The 21,912-nt window shown below is 41.4% G+C and overlaps 1 protein-coding gene and 1 non-coding gene across 2 annotated transcripts in view; one reads left to right on the forward strand and one right to left on the reverse strand.

Moving 5' to 3' along the window:
- Nucleotides 1–21,912, reverse strand: part of LOC124595112 (kinetochore protein NDC80 homolog) — a 163,955-nt gene that overhangs the window by 13,287 nt on the left and 128,756 nt on the right. Inside the window, exon 13 of the mRNA XM_047133710.1 lies at nucleotides 1,042–1,157. Coding sequence (XP_046989666.1) covers nucleotides 1,042–1,157 — 116 coding nt within the window. The remainder of the gene's footprint in view (nucleotides 1–1,041; nucleotides 1,158–21,912) is intronic.
- Trnap-ugg lies at nucleotides 12,439–12,510 on the forward strand. The gene has a single exon. It is a non-coding gene; the product is annotated as a tRNA-Pro (tRNA).

Raw genomic sequence — 21,912 nt, forward strand, 5'->3', positions numbered from 1 at the left:
AAAGAGTGCTGCCTGACAGAGTGAGCAGGGACCATACTGCCAACAGGCACAGCGTCAGAAGGTTGTGGGGCACGGGGGTGGAGAAAACGGAGATGAGCAGAGAAAGATGGGCAGGTGTGTTCGCAGAGGATGGCAAACAAAGAGGGTGGGAGGCGAGAATGGGGAGGAGGTTATAGAACAGAGGAGATGGGAACTATTGGGTGAAAGGTGTGGGGATCATATGTTACCATAGGTTGAGGTCGGGATATTCACAGGAGCAGACAATGTGTTGCAAGAAGAGCTCCCAACTGTGCAGGTTAGAAATGATGGTGGTGGAGGGGAGATTCCATTGTTTAATTTAAAATTATATGTTTTTGTTATGTAAACACATCGTTTTTATTATTATTGTATCCAAACATCTAGTTGCTTGTTTGGAATCAGTGTATTATGCAAGAGCTGCACAAGATCTAGTTTACCTCAAATGAAAGATTACTTATAACTTATTACTTACAATTTATATACACAGTCCAATCTCAATGAAATTTGTAGATTATGAAGTGAAATATGTATGTGGTTTAATTTTAATAAATTTGTACAGTAATATTCTTAAATGATGATACTAATCAAATGTAGAAACAAAAATTCCAATTACTATCTTAACTCTAATCAGCACTAACACATAATACAACATTTTGTTTCCTTCATGCAAATATCTTTGCATTTCCATTAAAATTTAAATCCCCGTGTCTACAGTATAGTCCAGCTGCACCAATAAAATTGTTTTGGAAGATGCTATTTTCATAAACATCATAAGAAACCCTCCAGATAGGGGTTTGACATTTTAAGAAAGAAACATAAGGTACAATGAAAGTTCGAATTGGTTCTAGAAGTGTGCCTCGATCTTATAATAGGTTAAAACAACTGCTCACGAAAAAACAGATCTATAATTTAATTCTGGTCTGACACAGGTTCAACTGTCACCACACGTAAATAATATAAACAATAACAAAATTAATGAACTGATTTCCTTTAAGTCAATAGTTACATAGGAATGTTACGTACAGTTTTTTGTAGTCTTCTAGTTCTGCAATAACACTTTGAACTTCAGAGGTTAGCTCCTTCAGTATCTGCTGTTTTTTTTCTAGTTCTTCTTCCTTTTTTGCAATATTAGTATCAATCTGGAAAAAAGTTTTTATTTAGAATCTGCAAATGGACAAGATCAACAAGGACAAGTACTGAGAATTAATTTTTTTCTTCTAAAAATAACATGTCATTCTGAACAGAAAGAGACAAACAATGGAAAATCCAGGACGGAATGTAACAATACGAGAGAAGGCAAGTTGCTACTCACCATATAGCGGAGATGCTGAGCTGCGATAGGCACGATAAAAAGATTCATACAATCATAGCTTTCGGCCATTAAGGCCTTCAGCACCAGTGCATGATGGGAGGGGTGACTGAGTGGGGGTAAGTAGGAGGCTGGGGTGGGGAGGGGGAGGGATAGTATGGTGGGAGTGGCGGACAGTGGAGTGTTGCAGTTTAGACGGATGGTAGGAGAGAAGGTGCAGAAGGGGGAGGGGTAAGTATCGGAAAGGAGAGAAATAAAAAGAAATTAAAAGACTGTGTGTGGCGGTGAAACGACGGCTGTGTAGTGCTGGAATGGGAACAAGGAGGGGGCTGGGTGGGTGAGGACAGTGACTAACGAAGGTTGAGGCCAGGAGGGTTATGGGAACGTAGGATGTATTGCACCGGAAGTTCCCACCTGCGCAATTCAGTAAAGCTGGTGTTGATGGGAAGGATCCATATGGCACAGGCTGTGAAGCAGTCATCGAGATGAGGGGTATCATGTTTGGCAGCGTGTTCAGCTACAGGGTGATCCACTTGTTTTTTGGCTACAGTTTGTTGGTGGCCGTTCATGTGGACAGACAGCTTGTTGGTTGTCATGCCTACATAGAATGCAGCACAGTGGTTGCAGCTTAGCTTGTAGATCATGTGACTGGTTTCACAGGTAGCCCTGCCTTTGATGTGATATGTAATGTTAGTGACCGGACTGGAATAGGTGGTGGTAGGAGGATGTATGGGACAGGTCTTGCATATAGGTCAATTACAGGGGTACGAGCCACGAGGTAACGGATTGGGAGCAGGGGTTGTGTAAGGATGGGCGAGTGTATTGTGTAGGTTCGGTGGATGGTGGAATACCACTGTAGGAGGGGTGGGAAGGATAGTGGGTAGGACATTTCTCATTTCAGGGCACGGCGAAAGGTAATCAAAACGCTGGCGGAGAATGTAATTCAGTTGCTCCAGTCCCGGATGGTACTGAGTTACGAGGGGAATGCTGCTCTGTGGGACTTTGGGAGGTGGTGTGAGAACGGAAAGATAAGACAAAGGAGATTTGTTTTTGTACAAGGATGGGAGGATAATTACAGTCATTGAAGGCTTCAGTGAGACCCTCGGTATATTTAGAGAGGGACTGCTCATCACTGCAGATGCGACGATCAAGGGTGGCTAGGCTGTACGGAAGGGACTTCTTGGTATGAAACGGGTGGCAGCTGTCTAAGTGGAGGTACTGCTGGTGGTTAGTAGGTTTGATATGGACGGAGGTACTGATGTAGCCATCTATGAGGCGGAAGTCAACATCTAGGAAGGTGGCTTGTTGGGTTGAGTAGTACCAGGTGAAGCAAATGGGGGAGAAGTATTTGAGGTTCTGGAGGAATGTGCCTCACCTTTTGCCCCACTCCAAAATTCAACCATCCAGGACTAGTTAAAGACCTTCTCTCCTTCTCCCGGTCCCTACAGTGGAAACACTTTTTTGCCACCAACCCGACCAATCAGACTCAACCAAAGACCAACATTGAACCTTGCTTAACTCAGTTCACTCCTCCATCCAACCGTGATCCACCCCCACTGCCTCCAAACCACCCACTATTAACTTTCGGGAATTTTTTTTTCCTCGAACCTTGGCTCACCATCATTCCCCAAATCCCTCAACATGCATACTAACCTTACATCCGCAGAATGAACTGCAGTCCACCACTAAAAACTGATCCCGATCTTATAATCCTACATGCAGACAAAGGCACCACCACCGTAGTTTTGAACTGCAAGGCTTACATGGCAGAAAGTCTCCATCAGCTGTCAGATGCTTCCACCTACTAACCATGCCACAATGATCCCATTCCAGCAATCCAGCAGGATCTCCAGTCACTACTCAAATCCTTCGGCCCATCCCAGAACCTCTCCCCTGAGTCCATCTCTCTACTTACCCATACCACTCCCTGCACTCCCACCTTCTACATGCTTCCTAAAGTCCATAAACCCAACCATCCAGGATGCCCCATTGTGGCCGGTTACTGTAACCCCACTTAGAGAATCTCTGCTCTTGTAGACCAACACCTTCAGTCTATTACCCAGAACCTACCCTCCGATATAAAAGATACCAACCATTTCCTCAACCGACTCTCCACAGTTCCTCTCCCTTTACACACACAATCCCCTGCTCGTCACTATTGATGCCACCTCCCTGTACACTAACATTCCTAATGCCCATGGCCTTGCTGCTATGGAACACTATTTTACCAGATGCCCTATGGATTCCAAACCAAAAACTTCCTTCCTAGTCTCCATGACCAACTATATCCTCACCCACAATTACTTCTCCTTTGAAGGCATTACCTACAAACAAATCTGCGGTACAGCTATGGGTACCTGCATGGCACCATCCTATGCTAACCTATTCGTGGGCCATCTAGAGGAATCCTTCCTAAAAACCCAGAATCCAAAACCCCTCACCTTGTTCTGATTCACTGATGACATCTTTGCTATCTGGATTGAAGATGAGGACACCTTATTCAGATTCCTCCAGAACCTCAACAACTTCTCCCCCATTTCCTAAACCTGGTCCTAATCAACCCAAAAAGCCACCCTCCTTGATGCTGACCTCCACCTCAGAGATGGCTACATCAGTACCTCTGCCCATATCAAACCTACTAAGCATCAGCATTACCTCCACTTTGACAACTGCCACCCATTCCATACCAAGAGGTCCCTTCCGTACAACCTAACCACCCATAGTCGTTGCATCTGCAGTTACAAGCAGTCCCTCTCTAAATATACCGAGGGTCTCACTGAAGCCTTCAGTGACCGTAATTATTCTCACATCCTTGTACAAAAACAAATCTCCTGTGTCTTATCTATCCAGTCTCACACCACCTCCCAAAGTCCCACAGTCCGGCCACAGAGCAGCATTCCCCTCGTAACTCAGTACCATCCGGGACTGGAGCAACTGAATTACATTCTCCGCCAGGGTTTTGATTACCTCACGTTGTGCACTGAAACGAGAAATGTTCTGCCCACTATCCTTCCCACCCCTCCTACTGTGGTATTCCGCCGTACACCAAACCTACACAATACACTCACCCATCCTTACAGAACCCCTACTCCCAATCCCTTATCTCTTGGCTCATACCCCTGTAATAGACCTAGATGCAAGACCTGTCCCATACATCCTCCTACCACCACCTACTCCAGTCCGGCCACTAACGTCACCTATCACATCAAAGGCAGGGCTACTTGTGAAATCAGTCATGTGATTTACAAGCTAAGCTGCAACCACTGGGCTGCATTCTATCTAGGCATGACAACCAACAAGCTATCTGTCCGCATGAATGGCCACCGACAAATTGTGGCCAAGAAACAAGTGGAACACCACCCTGTTGCTGAACACGCTGCCAAACATGATATCCTTCATTTCAATGACGGCTTCACAGCCTGTGCCATATGGATCCTTCACTCCAACACCAGCATTTCTGGATTGTGCAGGTGGGAACTTTCCCTGCAATACATCCTACGCTCCCCTAACCCTACTGGCCTCAACCTTAGTTAGTCACTGTCCTCACCCATCCAGCCCCTTCCACGTTCCCATTCCAGCAATACACAGCTGTCATTTCACCGCCACACCCAGTCTTTTAATTTCTTTTATTTTTATTTCTCCCCTTTCTGCTACTTACCCTCTTCCCCCTCCCAAATCTTCTCTCCTACCAGCCGTCTAAACTGCAGCACTTCACTGTCTGCCACTCCCACCATACTATCCCTCCCCCTCCCCACCTCCTCCTTACCCCCAACCAGTCGCCACTTCCATCATGAACTAGTGCAGCTGCTCACAGTGTAGTTTCAGCTCTCTGAGACTGCAGATGTGAGTGCAAGTTGCACTGCTGACAAAGGCCTTAATGGCCGAAAGCTATGATTGTGTGAATTTTTTTATTGTGCCTATCACGATTGAACAGAAAGAGAGGTGTTAACACCATTTTCTTTTGAAGAATAGAAGAAGAAAAAATAGCAAATAAATACAAGAAAAGTAGAAATACACCGAAGGAATAAAATGCACCAGCTTTTGGACATAGAGTAAAGGTGTCATTATTTCTTCTTATGGTAGTCTGGTCAACAAATCATTGACTTGTCTTGGCATTTAGCTGAAAGGTTTTACAGCCCAAATATCAGAAATATAAATAATTCTTATCACTTGCATTCCTGAAAACAGACAGCACAATTTCCTTGCTGAGGGAACTCTACAAAGCATGATAAAATTCAAATATCGAAGAAAATTAGAGTATGGATTTAAAATAAAATGTCATTGAGTTACAAATATTTGACATGGTTGACAGAAGAAAATAATGCACACTACTAAATTTTTACATGAGTACAGGATCAGCACTTTGTAAAGACAGCTTTGTTTAGTAATTCCACTTCCGCTAGTACCTCATCTCCTACCTTTTAACTTGCTTCTGTGAAGTTTGGAAGATAGGAGAGAAGCTATTGGCGGAAGTAAAGATGTGAGGACAGTTCACAAGTTGTGCTGTGGTAGCCCAATTGGTAGAGCACTTACATGCTAAAGGAGGCAATAGTACCATGTTCAAGTCTCAGTCCGGCACACAGTTTTAATCTGCCAGGAAGATTTTAACTCTGGACTTAATTTCAACAATATCAGTACTAAGAATTATAGAGAAACCAATAGTGTAATGGAGAATTGGTAATTCAATACTACATCTTTCAATAGTCCATTAGGGCAGTGGAAAATCCAAAGCTGAAATTGTGATCTGGCAACCGTAACACTAACAACAATCCAGGAGACTGTTTTCAATCCTTCAGCAAGGAAACAAATGTGTTTTTGGGATACATCTGAACCACATTTGTTTTGCTGATGACATTATACCATCTGTAGTGCACGTGAACTTTAACAGAGAATGGAAGAATTTACTTTTGAAAGTGCATCTGAAAATTGACTACATTAAGACTAAGGTAATGTGTAATCAACATACAAAAAAAAAAAAAAAAAAAAAATACACCTGTGACATTATAAAGTATGTTAATGAGTTTTGTATCTAGACCAGGCAAGTCAGGTAACTCGACAGACGGAAAGGATATAAACGGTAGAGTAAAAATGCGTAGGTTTGCTTTCGACAGTGAACAGAGTTTAAAAAATAAGGTTCCTGTTTATAGGAAATGGAACATTTGCAGTCAGTGTGTATCAGCAGTTTCAACTTATGGCAGTGAGACATGAACTTCCAATGAAGAAAAAAATGGAATCTGAGGCTTACATAGCTACCATACAAGTTAAAAATTATTAAGAGTAAGAGGAAAATAGGTGGCTCAACGAATAAAATTCAGTGGTAGGTGAAATTATGATTGTAATCACAATCGGTGGAGTTGGGTGGGACATATAGAAGGTAAAGTTTATGGCTGGCAGGCCAATAAAGTTATCTGCTGTATTGCAAGAGAGAAAGAAAGACAGGGATGATGAACTATGAGAAGGTGGGTACATGATATCAGACACCATGCAGGAGTAACACTGATGTGTATAAAACTGAAGACTGTACTGAATGAAAAGGTGTGGATGAGGACTTCAGCAGTAAAGATAAAATGGGTGATTATGAAGCTACTCAGTTCAAGAGACACTGCCATTCCTAAATTCACAGTTACAAAGTTTAATTTCATGCCTCTGCAGACACAGTATATGAACGTATCTGTTCCTAAGATACTCATATATGCACTGCCTTAAAAAAAAGTCAAGCTCCCAGAAGAAAGGCTTGGACGTCAATGAAACAACGGCAGGAATCTTAGAACTTGAGTGTAGCCAAATGACAACCTATTGTTTGCTGTACATAAGAAGGGTGGAGACTGTTGAACCATACTAGAGGCGTGAGAGGCAAATCATATTTTTGAACCTGAAAGAGACTGACCGAAGACACTGAAGAGTTGCTGTATATGTTTAATGGTGCAAAAGTGTTTGAGTCTGCACCTAACTTCAGGGTATCATCAGATGTTACTGGACCAGGAATGTAGACAATACATTGTGTTTCAATACAAATGACAGTTTTATCAATATTGAATTCTCCCTTTTGGGCTTAATGCGGCCCCATCAACATTTATTCAGACACTGGATGAAAGTTTTGGTGAAAAGCTATTCAAACATATCACATAGTATATAGATTACATCCTGATCCCAACCAGTGCATGGAGAGAGCATTTGGCAATGTTAGACAAAATTTTTCAGGAATTTGAAACTGCAGGGTCTGGACTGAACTTATGAAAATCAGAGTTCAGAAGACATGAAACAAAATTCTTGGGGCACATAACTACACAAGAAGGTATAACAGTAAACGAGGAAATATTGGAGGCACTATGTAGCTTTCCAATGTCTAAGCGCAAGAAGCAGCTTATCAGTTTTTATGGGTTGTGCAGCTTTTACTGCTGTTTCATACGAACCTAGTGGTAAACAACAGATCCTTGCACAGCCTACTTAAGAAAAATAGCTTGTGGTCATTGGTGGAAGATTGAGGAAGCATTTCAGCAGATTGAAACTGTGTTGATCAATGTGCCGATGCTGTCCCACTCAAATCTTAACAAAACCCTTTTTTAGCCTATGATGGATTAAATTATGGTGTGGGAATGCATCTGTATAAAGCTGACAAAGAATGAGAACTTGATAAAAGCAAAACAATTGCTTTTGGGAGCGGAATGCTGAAAAGCTGTTCACTAAAGTACTCAGCAACAGTAGAAGGAAGTACTGTCAATACTATTTGGGTTCACAAAATTCTGCAATTATCTAGCTGGCCAAACATCTGTGGTGGTAACACACCACAGGGCTTGGTGGTCCCTCTTAACAAGTAATCTATGACCTTATCTTTGAATTCAAAGTGCAACACATACCAGGAGGACGGACTTTTGAGCCTGATGCACCCTTGCACTTAGCAGCAAGCCTGAAAAGGCAGAGCGCACAATTGCCGACATTGGATGACAGAATACTTTTCATGCAAGGTGTAGCTTATGTAAGAAAACACACCACAAGCAAGATGCTGAAAAATATATATCATTGGTGAGAAGTACGGGTACACTGAGAAAGAGAAAATCCAAATGTATTATGTAGTGCATGAAGGGGTATTATATGGAAGAATGAACATAAAGCAGAGTGGAAGCTCTTCATATCAGAATATGCCGCAGACAATCTCACATGGTATATGCACTTCAGCTGTGGACACTCTGCACCCAAGAAGTGTGTGGAAAAACTGAAACAGGATTGTTATTTTTTATAATACAGCCAAGACCATATGACATTCATAGAGAATGAGTGAAAGTCATCAAAAGAACCAAGACAATTACCATTAAACAGGGACTTTTCACCATGTGTTGCCAAAAGGGCTTAAGCAGACAGTAGATGTCAATTTACAACATCCTTTAACTATGTCAACAGGAGGAGTGCCTCAAATTCTTGCAATGATTGAGATTTTTTCAAATTATGTTAAACTGTACCCAATGAAAAAGGCCACAGGCAGTAAGGTAGCTGAAAGAATGGGAAGGTACTTCTTCGTAAACATATATATGCCGAAACTAGTTATCAGTGACAACCGAAGTCAATTTTATGCAAGAAATGGGGTGATTAAGAGACATGATGTAGAGCCAGTGCACGCTCCATGCCCACTTTGAAGCATATCGAGAACATTACGAAGGAGATAAACAGCATGTGCTGGGTGTACTACCATAATAAACATGGGAAATGGGGTCAGTTAACTGGCAATTTTGAGCATGTGATCAATAATGTACCGCACAATTTTACAGGCTAAACACAAGTAGAAATTCTGTTTAACGGGGATCTTAACAGTCTAATTAGAGAAATACTACAGAACTTGGCTGATTAAGAGATGTGGAACAGGGCATCAGTATGGCGGAACAAATAGTAGTCAAGAAGGGTGATACCGGGAAGGTGTGTACAACAATAGCACGGGTGGGCAACCGGCTACAGCCCATAATTGGTTTCAATCCAGCCCATGGAAGAAATTGATCGGAGAGAGTGTAGTGCTTCTATAGTACTCCAACCAGGATGCTTTATTGGATATTTCTCCCAACACTCGACTCACTACACAAGTACTACTTTCTTACAGGCCACATAGCCTGTAAAACTTTTAGTGAGCTCTGCTGTGATGAGCCATTTTGACAATTTCATACAGTGCTAAAAACATGTGATACATGCCCATCATTTGCAAAGGTGGAAATGTTGTTCAATATTATTGTCAATATATCAATATGATGACCGCCTGAGAGCAAGTACTGTCAATACTAGAAATATTGATTAACAGTATTTATGTTGACTAAAGTGTTTTCAATATTACTAATACGTACTGAGTGTGTGAGGCCTAGTATTATATGATTATTCGTCATTCTGTTGATCGCATTTTTCGACATTGGCTTCTATACAATACAACCAATATATGCTAAATCTGAGAAATTTAGACATTTAAACTCGTTTATAAAATGAACAAAGATGTGATGGCTTTATTTACTGTTGCAGTATCATCCCATGCCTATGCAATCTGTCATCATATGTATTTTTGAACTAATATTTAAAATATGGTTGCTAATACTGTTTGTGGATAGTAACATACTGAATTTCAGCCAATCAAAAGACCTGCCTATGATCAAATATCACCAAGTTACTCCTAACTGCCTGTCAACTGGCACTGCCTATCTCAGTGCCACATCTTGCTTTCTATTCTTTCTTGTACTATCATTAATAAATAATTCTGGTCCACTTGTGGATATATTACAATACTGCAGCTGTTGAAACTGAAGGTAATTTCTGGCAAATTAGATACAACCAGTTACCTTTATAGTGTTTTATTTTTTCATAAAATTTGAAGATTCCTGGCATCACATCTTCAGATGTCAACATTTATTTACAGGTCATGAACATTATTTTTTTCATCAACAGCATTGCAGAATTCTGCAAGAGAGTTTTTAAGACAGCTACTGTAAAACATTGTAAGTAAACAATGTTCAAGACGTGTAAATAAATGTAAAATCTGAAGATGGAGCAAACATAAAAAGCATGTATGTATGCTTGGAAACACATGTTTTATGGTGTGTTATGTGGATTAATCAGGTTTCTGCCAGTTATTCGCGGCTTTCCTGCACGATATTTCAACTGTGTGACTCACAGTCTTCTTCAGGTGCTGTCTGATACCAATTCCAGAGTGGAATGAGTCCGGTATTTATGCCTACGTTTGCTAGGCGTTATTCTGTGGTCTGTGTTGCGTCTGGCGCTCTGTCCGTGGTGTGCGCCGACCAATAGCAACGGCCGTAGCAATCTCTTCTATCCGTGGCTGTTCCGAATGCTGTGCGCGTACTTTGTGGTTATTATCCATTGTCAATATAGCTGAATTAAGTTCTGAATGGAGTCCAAGCTGTGCTAGACGTGTTATCTTCCGAGTGTTGTCATTGGAGTCCTTCTGTGAATTAGGACATTCTGTTACCGTGCTGTGTCGTGTTAGGGAAGAACTTCAGACGGAACGCCTAACATGACACAGCACGGTAACAGAACATCCTACTTCACAGAAGGACTCAAATGGCAACAATTGGAAGATAAAACATCTAGCACAGCTTGGACGCCATTCAGAACTTAATTCAGCTATACTGACAATGGATAATAACCACAAAGTACGCACACAGCATTCGGAACAGCTACGGCTAGAAGAAAATGCTACAGCCATTGCTATTGGTCGGCGCACACTGCGGACAGAGTGTCAGACGCGGCGCGGACCGCAGAGCAAACGCCTAGCACTACGTAGGCATAAATACCGGACTCGTTCCACACTGGAATTGGTATCAGACAGCACCTGAAGAAGACTGCGAGCCACACAGTTGAAATATCATGCAGGAAAGACGCGAATAACTGGCAGAAACCCGATTAATCAACATGACAACGCCTCGCCAGGAAAGCTTGAAGAATTACTTAAGGCGTGTTTTTGGGGAGGGGTGCCACTCATATTGGTGTTGATGATGTTTGGTTCATGGGGTGCTCAACTGCGCAGTCATCAGTGCCCGTAGAATGTCCCAATCTTTACACAGTCCAATTTTAGCCATTTTCACAAATGATGATGATGAAATGAAGGGAACAACACAAACACCCAGTCTCTGGGCAGAGTAAATCCCCAACCCAGCTGGGAATCAAACACAGGACCTCGTGATCCAGAGGCAGCAATGCTAGCCACTAGGCCAAGAGCTGCGGACTCATATTGGTGTGTTACCTCAAAGATATGTCACAGACGTTATAGTTTTAAATTTATGCAAGAGCACTGCTGTCATGTCACGTGACAAGGTTGCCCATGAGCTTAAATATGTATGTGAATCAGGCCTGTGGGTCACTTATGGATGCTTGGTGTATAGGAAGGAAGACTTCTTGTAGTTAGGACACACATTCAATCTAATAAGGCTAACTATAAAGTTAACAAATTTAATGATTTCTACGAAGGTTGTTATAAGGTTACTGAAATTAGGCACCTGAAGACCCCGAAACTGGAAAATATATGAACTGGAAAAATGTACGGAAGAAAACAAATCAAGAATATCTAAATATAAGTACTAGAGAAGAAGAGGCAGGAGAAGATGGTTAGAATGTCAACCGTGAAGGGATGGAATATTGTACAGGCCAGCAAGAAGACTGTGCCACCCATGAAAGAAATGAGCTCTTCAATTCTGTGAACAGTTATTAATTCAGTGTTTCTACTGCCTGTTATTGTGTAGTATCTGCAGCTCATGGCCTAGTGGCTATCAGCAGTATTACCACACTCCTGCACTTTGGTATGGTGGATGCTTTGTGCTGGAAGCAGCCTAGCTATGAAAACAGCTATGGACACAGAGTACTGTCGAAAACTGCGTGCTGACACAGAACGCTACATAGTGGGCGGATAGTGCGTGACACGATAACATTTGCACTTCACACGGTCGAAATACTGTCACACAACTCAAGCAGCTCTTTCAGCATTCACATACACTGGTGTTCAGCACAGCTCATGTTGTTGGTGTCGGATTAAGAAACCTCTTTGAGAATATGGTCCAGATTGGATGCTGCAACTAGCAAAAGCGGCAAGGTCTCAGTAGATAGCGGGGTGCAGACCTGCTTCATCGTGCGGCCTGTTGGTCTAGGGGCATGATTCCTGCTTTGGGTGCAGGAGGTCCCGGGATCAAATCCCGGACAGGCCCTACTTTTCACTTTCGCGACAACCAAGCACTACGATAAACTTGTGAGTCTCTGAAAGTAAGCCATGCAACAGGACAAACTGCATGTCGGGCCACCGGCCCATGAGACTGGCAAGTGCGTCACGTGGAAAGCAATCTACGTGGTAGGATTAAGCCGTCTTCGCTTACTTATACCTATACGTAAAAACTGGCACGTACAACGATTCTATTCGTTTCCCAGGAACTAGTACATCGCATGCACGTTTGTTAAATGTATGCGCATGCAGCACCCAAAACGGAGAGATGTCTTGCCTGCTGGGAGAAACAGCTGAGGTCGTCTTCTTGCAGTTGAACCCCCTTACGTTCCGTTATTAATCCTAGTAGCAAAAGCATAAGCATTGGGAGCGTTCCGCATTCACGTGTGGACTGCTATTAACAATTTGGGTTACATTGGATTATTATTAACAATTTTTGTGTGTGTGTGTGTGTGTGTGTGTGTGTGTGTATGGACACTGACCTATGCTGTTTACACGTCCTCCGAGTTGCTGTGGCAGCAGATGATTGTGAACTATGGTACGACGCAGTTTTCCTCCACCTTGCTACATTCCTGCTACAGAGAGTTGAGACAATGGAACTCAAGATACACTTTGATGTACCTGACCTTGATACACTAGAAGGCTGTCCAGCAGTCTTGTTTTCATTTTACACCAGTCTTCCAGGCAGCTGGGAGGTCAATGGCACTGCCCACACAGCTGACATCCAAAATAGCACCAGCTACACCAGGGAGAGCACATGCTGTGTCCCAGTAAAGTGCCCACATCAACACATATAACGTGCACGCTAGACGATGAGATCTCAACCGGTAGCAGCTGTCAAAATCAGCAGTTACAACCATCTGTCGTCAAGTGTGCATGTGCTTTGAAGTGTCATGTGACCAAAGAAAAACTTGCTCAAAACTGAATTGCATGGGACTGAAATAATTTTCCACATTGGAGAAATTTCTGGATTACACGAAGCAGAAGCGGAGAGTGAGCATGTCAATTTTTGTGGTCCTCCATTCAGTAGTGTGGTTGCGTTTCAAGATAGATAAAAATCTCCAGCAGCGCTACGCCATCAAATTCTGCGTGAGTTGGCAGCAAGTGATGACTTCGAATGTAGTCATCTGGACTACATGAAATGTTTTGAATTTGAATTAATTTCACCATATTGCTGCTGCATTTTCTTGAGACCTGTTCATCACCTCCAAACCCTGCCTTGTTGAAGCACTTGGTGACAGTTTTTCATTTACTGTGAAGCCCATCCAATTACTTGCATCTAGAGCAGAAACTGAATGTGCAAAGCAAATGCACTTTCAGTGAGAATTTAGATTAAAACATGCCTACAATGGGACCTGAAAATGTAAATAATTCCTTTGTCTGTGGCTCTTTGTGTTTGATGGAATCTGGAGGGAAACAAGCCAATGTAATGTTTGATAACTTGACTTTCGGAGGCATGTTTAGAAGAAAGAGAATTTGGCAATTTCCTTTTTTTCATTTTGATACTGAAAGAGCCCAGCCACTCTTCCATAAGACCACTCACCACCCGTGCTCCTTTATTGCTTCGTCATGCGACTAGAAGCTTACCGATGTCTATGTTTTTGAAATAACAGGTTTCTGCAGCCTTTCCTAAGTTTCATTGGTACTGAACACTTCTTTTGGGTCACAATTCGCATTTGGTTTGTGAAGTATTGTCTTCCATGATGTTGCTACACTTTCCTACACATCCTTAGCTTCCCCATCACTCTACACAATGTTGTGTCTAGCTTTGAGACTGTTTAGCTATCATGTGGATGCCTCCGTATTCCCAAGCTCTTTAGCGACTTCCAGAGCCTCACGCAGTGACCGGGATTCAGACAAACTTGTTTTGCCCTCATACTTACGAACAATTCCCAAACTATCCTGTTAATTTCTTCATTTCCCATCTTCTGCGCCTTTCATTTCACTTGCCTGTTCCCATTCATCCATTCAGTCCACATCTTAACCTTGTTTCTTAAAATTTCTGTAATTCCTTTGTCACTACATTTGAAATGCAACAAAGGTGTGATCAAAAATTGCAGGACTGAATCTCTGTAGGGTGAATGGAGCAGTGGAGGGGGTTTGGACCACCTGGGCTTGATAGTAGGGAGCCTTCCGGAGAGACCGATATTTCTTCCAGTCGCCTGCTGGGAAGTAGAGAGTGAGCACGTCAATTTTTGTGGTCCTCCGTTCAGTAATGTGGCTGCATTTCAAGATGGATAAAAATCTCTAGCAGTGCTACGCCATCAAATTCTCTGTGAAACTTGGGAAAACTGCGATGGAGACCCTCGGAATGATTAAGGATGCCTACGTGGATGCTGCCCTGAGCCACTCAACAGTGTTCGAGTAGCACAAGCTATTTCTGAAGGGGTGGGAGCTTGTCGTAGATGACCAGCATGCCGTCACCCATCAACTTCAAGGATTGCTGATAATATGGCCAAAGTGAAGGTGCTCCTGGATTCCATCCAGCACTTAAACATTCATCTGATGGTTGAGGAGTTGGGAATTTTGTACAATCCATAAAAAAAAAATTGTTACTGATGATTTGGAAAAGTGAAAGATGTGTGTCAGGTTTGTGTCAAAAATTCTGAGTGATGAACAAAAACTGAATCGTGTGCAAATTTCTAAGGAAAATCTGAACTGTGTCCAAGAAAACCCAAATTTTCTTCACACTGTGATTACTGGTGACAAATTGGGGAGTTTTGAGTACGACCTGAAGACCAAATGTCAGATTGCTGAGTTTCACACCGCCAACCCCTCGTGTCCGAAAAAAGCCAAAATGAGCAAGTCAAGGGTAAAAATCATGCTCATCTGCTTTTTTGACCGTTGTGGTATGGTTTGCCGGGAGTTTGTGCCCCCTGGACAAACTGTGAATGCTAAATTTTACATGGAAGTGCTTGAGAGGTTGCGCAAACATGTCCTCCGAAGTGTGGCCAGACATCACTGCATGTTGGAAGCTGCTCCAAGATAATGCGCCGTGCTGCTGCGTGCTGTGGCTGTTGGAACACCTGGCCAAGCACAGGGTTGCCATGTTCCCTCACCCTCCCTACAGTCCAGATCTGTCACCGGCGGACTTCTTCCTCTTCTCAGTTCAAGCGGGACTTCAAGGGACACCGATTCGGCTCCATAGAAGATGTCCAAAACGCCATGATAGTGTCTCTGAAGAAGATCTCGAAAAGTGAGTTCCAGAAGGCGTATGTGCAGTGGGAACCCAGTTATATGCATTGTGCCAAAGCATAAGGGTGCTACTTGAAGGAGAACTAAAGATTTTGAAACGTAACAGCTCATTAAGACCCACTTAAAATGAATAACAGACATGTACTAATATCATAGTGTACTAGCTGTTCCAGAGTAAATATACAATTGTATATGTATTTTCAATTTTTTATGTCAATTTTAATTGTTAATTAAGCAAATAATCATTTTAACAATGCCAAGGATTGTTCGGGATTGTTAAGAAAGTATAAATAGTTACAGCCATGTTGGCAAAGGGAGTCAGTACTTTGAATGTATTTAGACAGAAAGCTTGTAGCTTGTTGACCATGATTTATTTCATTGTTGTAAGTATGGTACAACGTATTTCAGATTTGTCAAGATGCTTTTAATTAATTTGAGATTATAATAAATGTTCAGTGGAAACAATATATGGGATTAATTACTTAAAAATAACTTTATAGGTTTTTTTCCAGTAACTGTCTCCAGGACTTCTGCTGAGACAGATTGCCAGATCTGATAAGTAAAGTGACGCATAGAATGTTATAATTTGTAGCAGTTAGTTCAATAAAAAAATTGAAATTAATTCAGTCCCACTACTTGTTGATCACACCCTGTATTTCCTGCACAGAGAGTTTGTCTTTCTCACTCATATATATTAGAGATAGCAGGGCAGGGGTAGGGGATGGTAAAGTACTGCTTGTGAGAGCATGCAGGGATGTGGTGGAGAGAAGGTAAGGCTGCTTTCAACCTTTAGAAACATATGGTTGTAAATTCAGGTATAGGATTGAGAGGATGTGGAGTGCGCCTTATATTTTTATTACATTATTTTTATGACGACTTATGAGCAGGTAGCCATTATTAAGTTTTTTGTTAGTGAGTAGTGACTGGTTTTTCTGGGCATCTTTGCTGTTGGGTCAAAACTTTTGTAATATATTTTCTATTTCTTTTTGGATTTTTTTTTTTAAAACAGTCTAGTACGAGGTTGTCATGTGCACTATTATCAATAACAGTATGATGTAACAAATCATTCCTCTTACACATCACTGGTTTTTTCGAAACTGAAAGTGACTTTTTCCATTGGGGGCATCGTTATGCTATTTCATGTTTGACAATGTCCAAGTGCTACTGGTCTCATGCTGTAATGAGAAGACAGAGTCATTGTCTGGGCTTCATGCAGAACTCTCATGTGCAGTAAGTTGCATCAAAATTATTTGACATTTTGCTGATGTGGTGAAATATGAGTTTGGAAGTTTACCATGCACAGAAAGGGCAACATGAGTAATTATTTTGTTTATTCACAAATGGTATTTGTAATTATACACACAATCAGTGGACCAAACAGTATTGTCATCCTTGGTCACTAGAAACTGGTGGTGGGATACTTTATTACTTCTAAGTTTGTAAAGGTTACCATGGACTGTATTGTAAAAACAATAGGGCAAGGTTCTGTGTGTAGGTGGAATAAATTTGACTGTTAAAAGAAGCATGGTTGAGTGTAGGCATTGTTAGGAAGTGTGTCATCTACAAAATCAATAAACTAAGAAAAATGATGTGTACTTTTATCCACTCAATGCAATATTTTTCCACCTTAATATGAACAATTTTAATATTCCTGAAGTGAAGAGACAAATATTCATTTTTGCAATACAGTCAAATTTTGCAATAAAGCATGCATTTTCTGTTAACCTCCTTTACGCAAGTCTGATCACTACAAACTAAACTGCTGAGATGAAGCATAACCAAAAAAATATAGGGGACGAAAAGATAAGGAGCTCTATGCTATCTTTCATATCTGTTATGCAGAAGTTGCTATTTCTTTAAAAGTTTCTTTACAGTGACCAATAGAAGCTATCGAAATGTGGTGTTACAGAAGAATGCTGAAGGTTAGATCACATAACTAATGAGGAGGTATTGAATAGAATTGGGGAGAAGAGATATTTGTGGCACAACTTGACTAGAAGAAGGGATCGGTTGGTAGGACATATTCTGAGGCATCAAGGGATCACCAATTTAGTATTGGAGGGCAGCACAGAGGGTAAAAATCATAGAGGGAGACCAAGAGATGAATACACTAAACAGATTCAGAATGATGTAGGTTGCAGTAGGTACTGGGAGATGATGAAGTTTGCACAGGATAGATTAGCATGGAGAGCTGCATCAAACCAGTCTCAGGACTGAAGACCACAACAACACAGTGACCATAATCCATGGGGAGTCCCTCCTAGCATGAATTGTTCTACTAGGTACATATCTATCCAGACCACGGTCAACTATTCTCCTGAACTCTTGAGCCACTGTTGTTCTACCTGCTACTGTCCAGATGTGTTTTGAGTTTCTCTTGATGAAGTAAAACAACTGGGTCTTTATCTAGCTTACTGAACTTGTATGATTAGTAAACTACAAAGCATAGCTAATATAAGTGGTAAGATTTACAACTGACTCATTGCCACTGATAACAGTTTCTATACAGATACCTTCAATGAGGTCAGGTCTTTTGTTGCCATTAGATGTAATGTATTTCCATCATGAGCAGTCTTCCAAGCTATCTGCTCTACGTGGTTTTCAGAAAAGACCATTAATGCTGTCTTGCAGGTTGTCCTGGCAAGCCTACCACTTACTAAACTACACTGTGCCCAAAATTAAAGCAACAAACAGAAATTTTGAAAGGTTGTGTTTATTTTGCCACAAAACAGTATAAACAGGTGATAGTAGAGTAGAAACAATGCAAAGAATACAAAATGTAAATAGCTGCTATATGCATAACAGTAGACAAGATGTGCCTAGTTTTTTCCCAACTTAATGCATTGTACATACAACACCTGGTTAATGTGTTCAGTATGGGGTGTGACCACCTCTGGCAGCAAAACAGGCCCTACAACAATGGGGAATGTTGTGAATGATGTCATCAGTTTCAAGTTGAGGCAATAACACCCACTCTTCCTGCAGAAGTGCTCAAAACTCATGGAGAGTAGTTAGTGGATGCGGATGTGATGCAACCTGTCACCCTAGTGCATCCCAGACATGCTTTAATGGGATTCAATTTGGGAGACTGAGCAGACCATGCCATGTGTGCAACATTTTCCGTTTCCAAGAAAACATCAGCCACGTGTTCTCTATGAGGTCGAGAATTATTGTCCATCAATATGAAGTCTGGGGCCACACGACCTCGCAACATCACACATGAGGTCCCAAGATCCTGCCACAATATCTGACAACAGTTAAACTTTGCCAATTCACATGTACAACTCATGATGAGATGTGCGAGTGGTCCACGGTCCACATAATCTCTGCCCACACCATTAGGGATCCTCCTCGATAACAGTCTCTTTTTCACAATGCTTGGGTTCTGAAATCTTGTTCCATGTTTCTTCCAGATGCAAATGCTTAGAGAATCACTCTCCAGACCAAATCGGGCCTCTTCTGTTAAAAGAAAACACAAAAGAAAACATTGCATTGAAACAAGCGTTCAGTTCATAGTGCTGTGGAATGTGGAAAAAACTGCAAATTGGCATTCATAAGAAGAAGAACAACACCAAAAATGCAACAGGAGTGTAATATGTAAGAAATTGTGCACGCAACCTGCCACTGATGATGCCTTGCAGAAAATAAAGGCGAAACGCGTATGGCACTAAAATTGTATTTTATTCAGTTACTGTCAGATGGTCCATAAGTAAAAAAATTATCAGTATACTGTAATAACACTGGCCCCCTGTTTGACGTCCAGGTTGTATGTTGACGACTCCACTTTAGATGTTCCCTTCTGTGAAGACACATCAAAGGTACACATACAGCAGGTCTCCGACAAAGGCCAGTCTGCCGAAGCCTTCTGCCACTGTTTGTCTCAATACAACATGTCCAGTGGATGCTATGAGGTCAGATGCCAGTTGCTATGCAGTGCTAATGCAATATAATGATAATAAAGAATCTGCCTCGATTGCAAATAGAAACCGGATGTTGACCTAAGTTTCGGCGCAGATAACCACGCCTTCTTCAGAACACACTAAAACTACAAACTGCCTACAGAGACATGGTCCAACGTTAATACAGAATGCCCAAAAGGGCAAAAGACTCACATAAAATGTAAAATAAACAGTATGTGTGAACCGTGTCAACAGCTGTACTTAGCTCAAACGTCAGAAGTGTGCTTCCTCACCCCAGCCAACATTCGGTAGGCTGCGCGCTCTCAGGTAAACCTTTGCCTCTTTAGGCAGTTTGTGTTTTTAGAGTGTTCCGAAGAAGGCACCGAAACCTAGGTCAACATCCGGTTTCTATTTGCAATCGAGGCAGATTCTTTATAATCATTGAAATTCACGATTGCTGATGCGCTGCAATGTTAAAAGTTCTCAGTACTAGTGCAGTACAGTTGTGCCTTTACAGCCAAATAACACTCCTCTCTTTTTGATATCACACAGGGCCGGCCCTGCCCTGGTCTTCGGGATACTGTTTTGGTCTCTTATAAATTGTCGCCATATCTGAGAAACAACAGAATGATTCACATTCAGCCATTGGGACACATCTGTTTGCGGTTTGCCCCCTGCCCCCTCCTAGATCTGGATTTGTTGCGCATGCGCGAATCTGGCAGCTTAGGCGCGCCAGTAAAATTTTTACGGGTTGCATCTGGCTGCTTGCTGCTATTGCTTATACAGCTAACTGCCACACTTCTGTAGCCAGAAGCAGGAGAAGGTACTACTGATACATGACTCAACTGTGCATGCGCATGAGCCTGCTCACAACTGCTCAAACTAATCTAATGTAAGCATTTGTGACATCACACTCATCGGAGGCAATTTGACATTATGTTGCATAGTCTTCCTAAAGCATTTGAGACATTTTGCTGTTGGCAGATGCCTGTATGAGCACTGTTTTTTGTTGTTGTATATGGAGCATTTCCTTTGCAACTGAAGTTTGATTTTCGTTTTTTCTCTTGTTTATGTTTTATTACAGCAGTTTAGTCTGCAGTAGCGAGATACAGTAATATCCTTCATTAGAGAATTTGTTCTTACCAGTCAAAGTTACAAAAATTTAATTGAAAACTAAAACAGTGAAAATTCCTGGCATTCTAAAAAATTCCTGGATTTTTCCCGATTTTCTCCCAGATGAAAAAAATCCCAGGTTTTTCCCGGATTTCCCGAGTCGTATACACCCTGTAGTACCACCCAGACAAGTTGTTAGGTTAATCATAGTGTATAAGCTAGTAGAATTGCTTGAGAGATGCACATGTGTGCAAGTGAACAATCAGTACGCACTGCTGAAGCTAAAATGAAAGTGGGACATGTGCAGTGAGAAAGCAAAAACATAATATAAATTATTTTGATATTTCTGTATCTTACTGTGTATTGTTCCTGTCTGTTTTGAGCAATGCATGGTTTACAAGATATGGGATCTCGTTAGCCCAGAATGTGATGCAAACAGGTACTTGCGATAGTGGTACTAGATACCGTCAGTACTTGTGATGAATACCACACTCCAGCAGATCAGTAGAAGATAAATATCTATTATTGCACCAAATGTATCAAATTGGTTTTGTAAAATGAAGTATTAACAAATGCTGCTCAAGTTGTAGCATTATCATGATTCAAGTCAAGTGAATGTTGTGTATCTAAACTATTCATATTTATTGGCATGGCTATGTGACTTTTTAACAGTTACTGCAGAGAGCAATAAAAGACTTCTCAATACATGTATGATTAATTTAAAATGGTAAGAAACAGTAAAGTGTTTCTTTTTATAGTGATAGCTCATTTGTATTGAAGAATACAATGAAAAGACACATATTAATAATAATTACAGATCTCCAACACGCAACATGTGAAGTAGAACCACAACTTCATCTCTAATGAAAGAACAATAATTGATGGAGACTTCTTAATGCAATCTATTGCCAGTACTCCATTTCTTTCATTAATTATAACAACTGATAATTGGAGAAATATGAAATGAAATAACATCACATGCAATATATTGAAGTCAGTACATAACGTGACAACAAACATTACATCAACTGTAGGTAGTGATAGGGGGGGGGGGGGGGGGGGAGGGAGAACATAGACTACATTACACAAAAAAAAGTAAGACATTTAAACCTTTAAATGTTCACAACACCCATGGCCTGATCATTCTCAGTGGGTTCGATAGATCCATTCACAGCATTTTATGG

The sequence above is a fragment of the Schistocerca americana genome, chromosome 2 (genome assembly GCF_021461395.2).
Source record: "Schistocerca americana isolate TAMUIC-IGC-003095 chromosome 2, iqSchAmer2.1, whole genome shotgun sequence".
In the NCBI taxonomy this organism is placed as follows: Eukaryota; Metazoa; Arthropoda; class Insecta; order Orthoptera; family Acrididae; genus Schistocerca; species Schistocerca americana.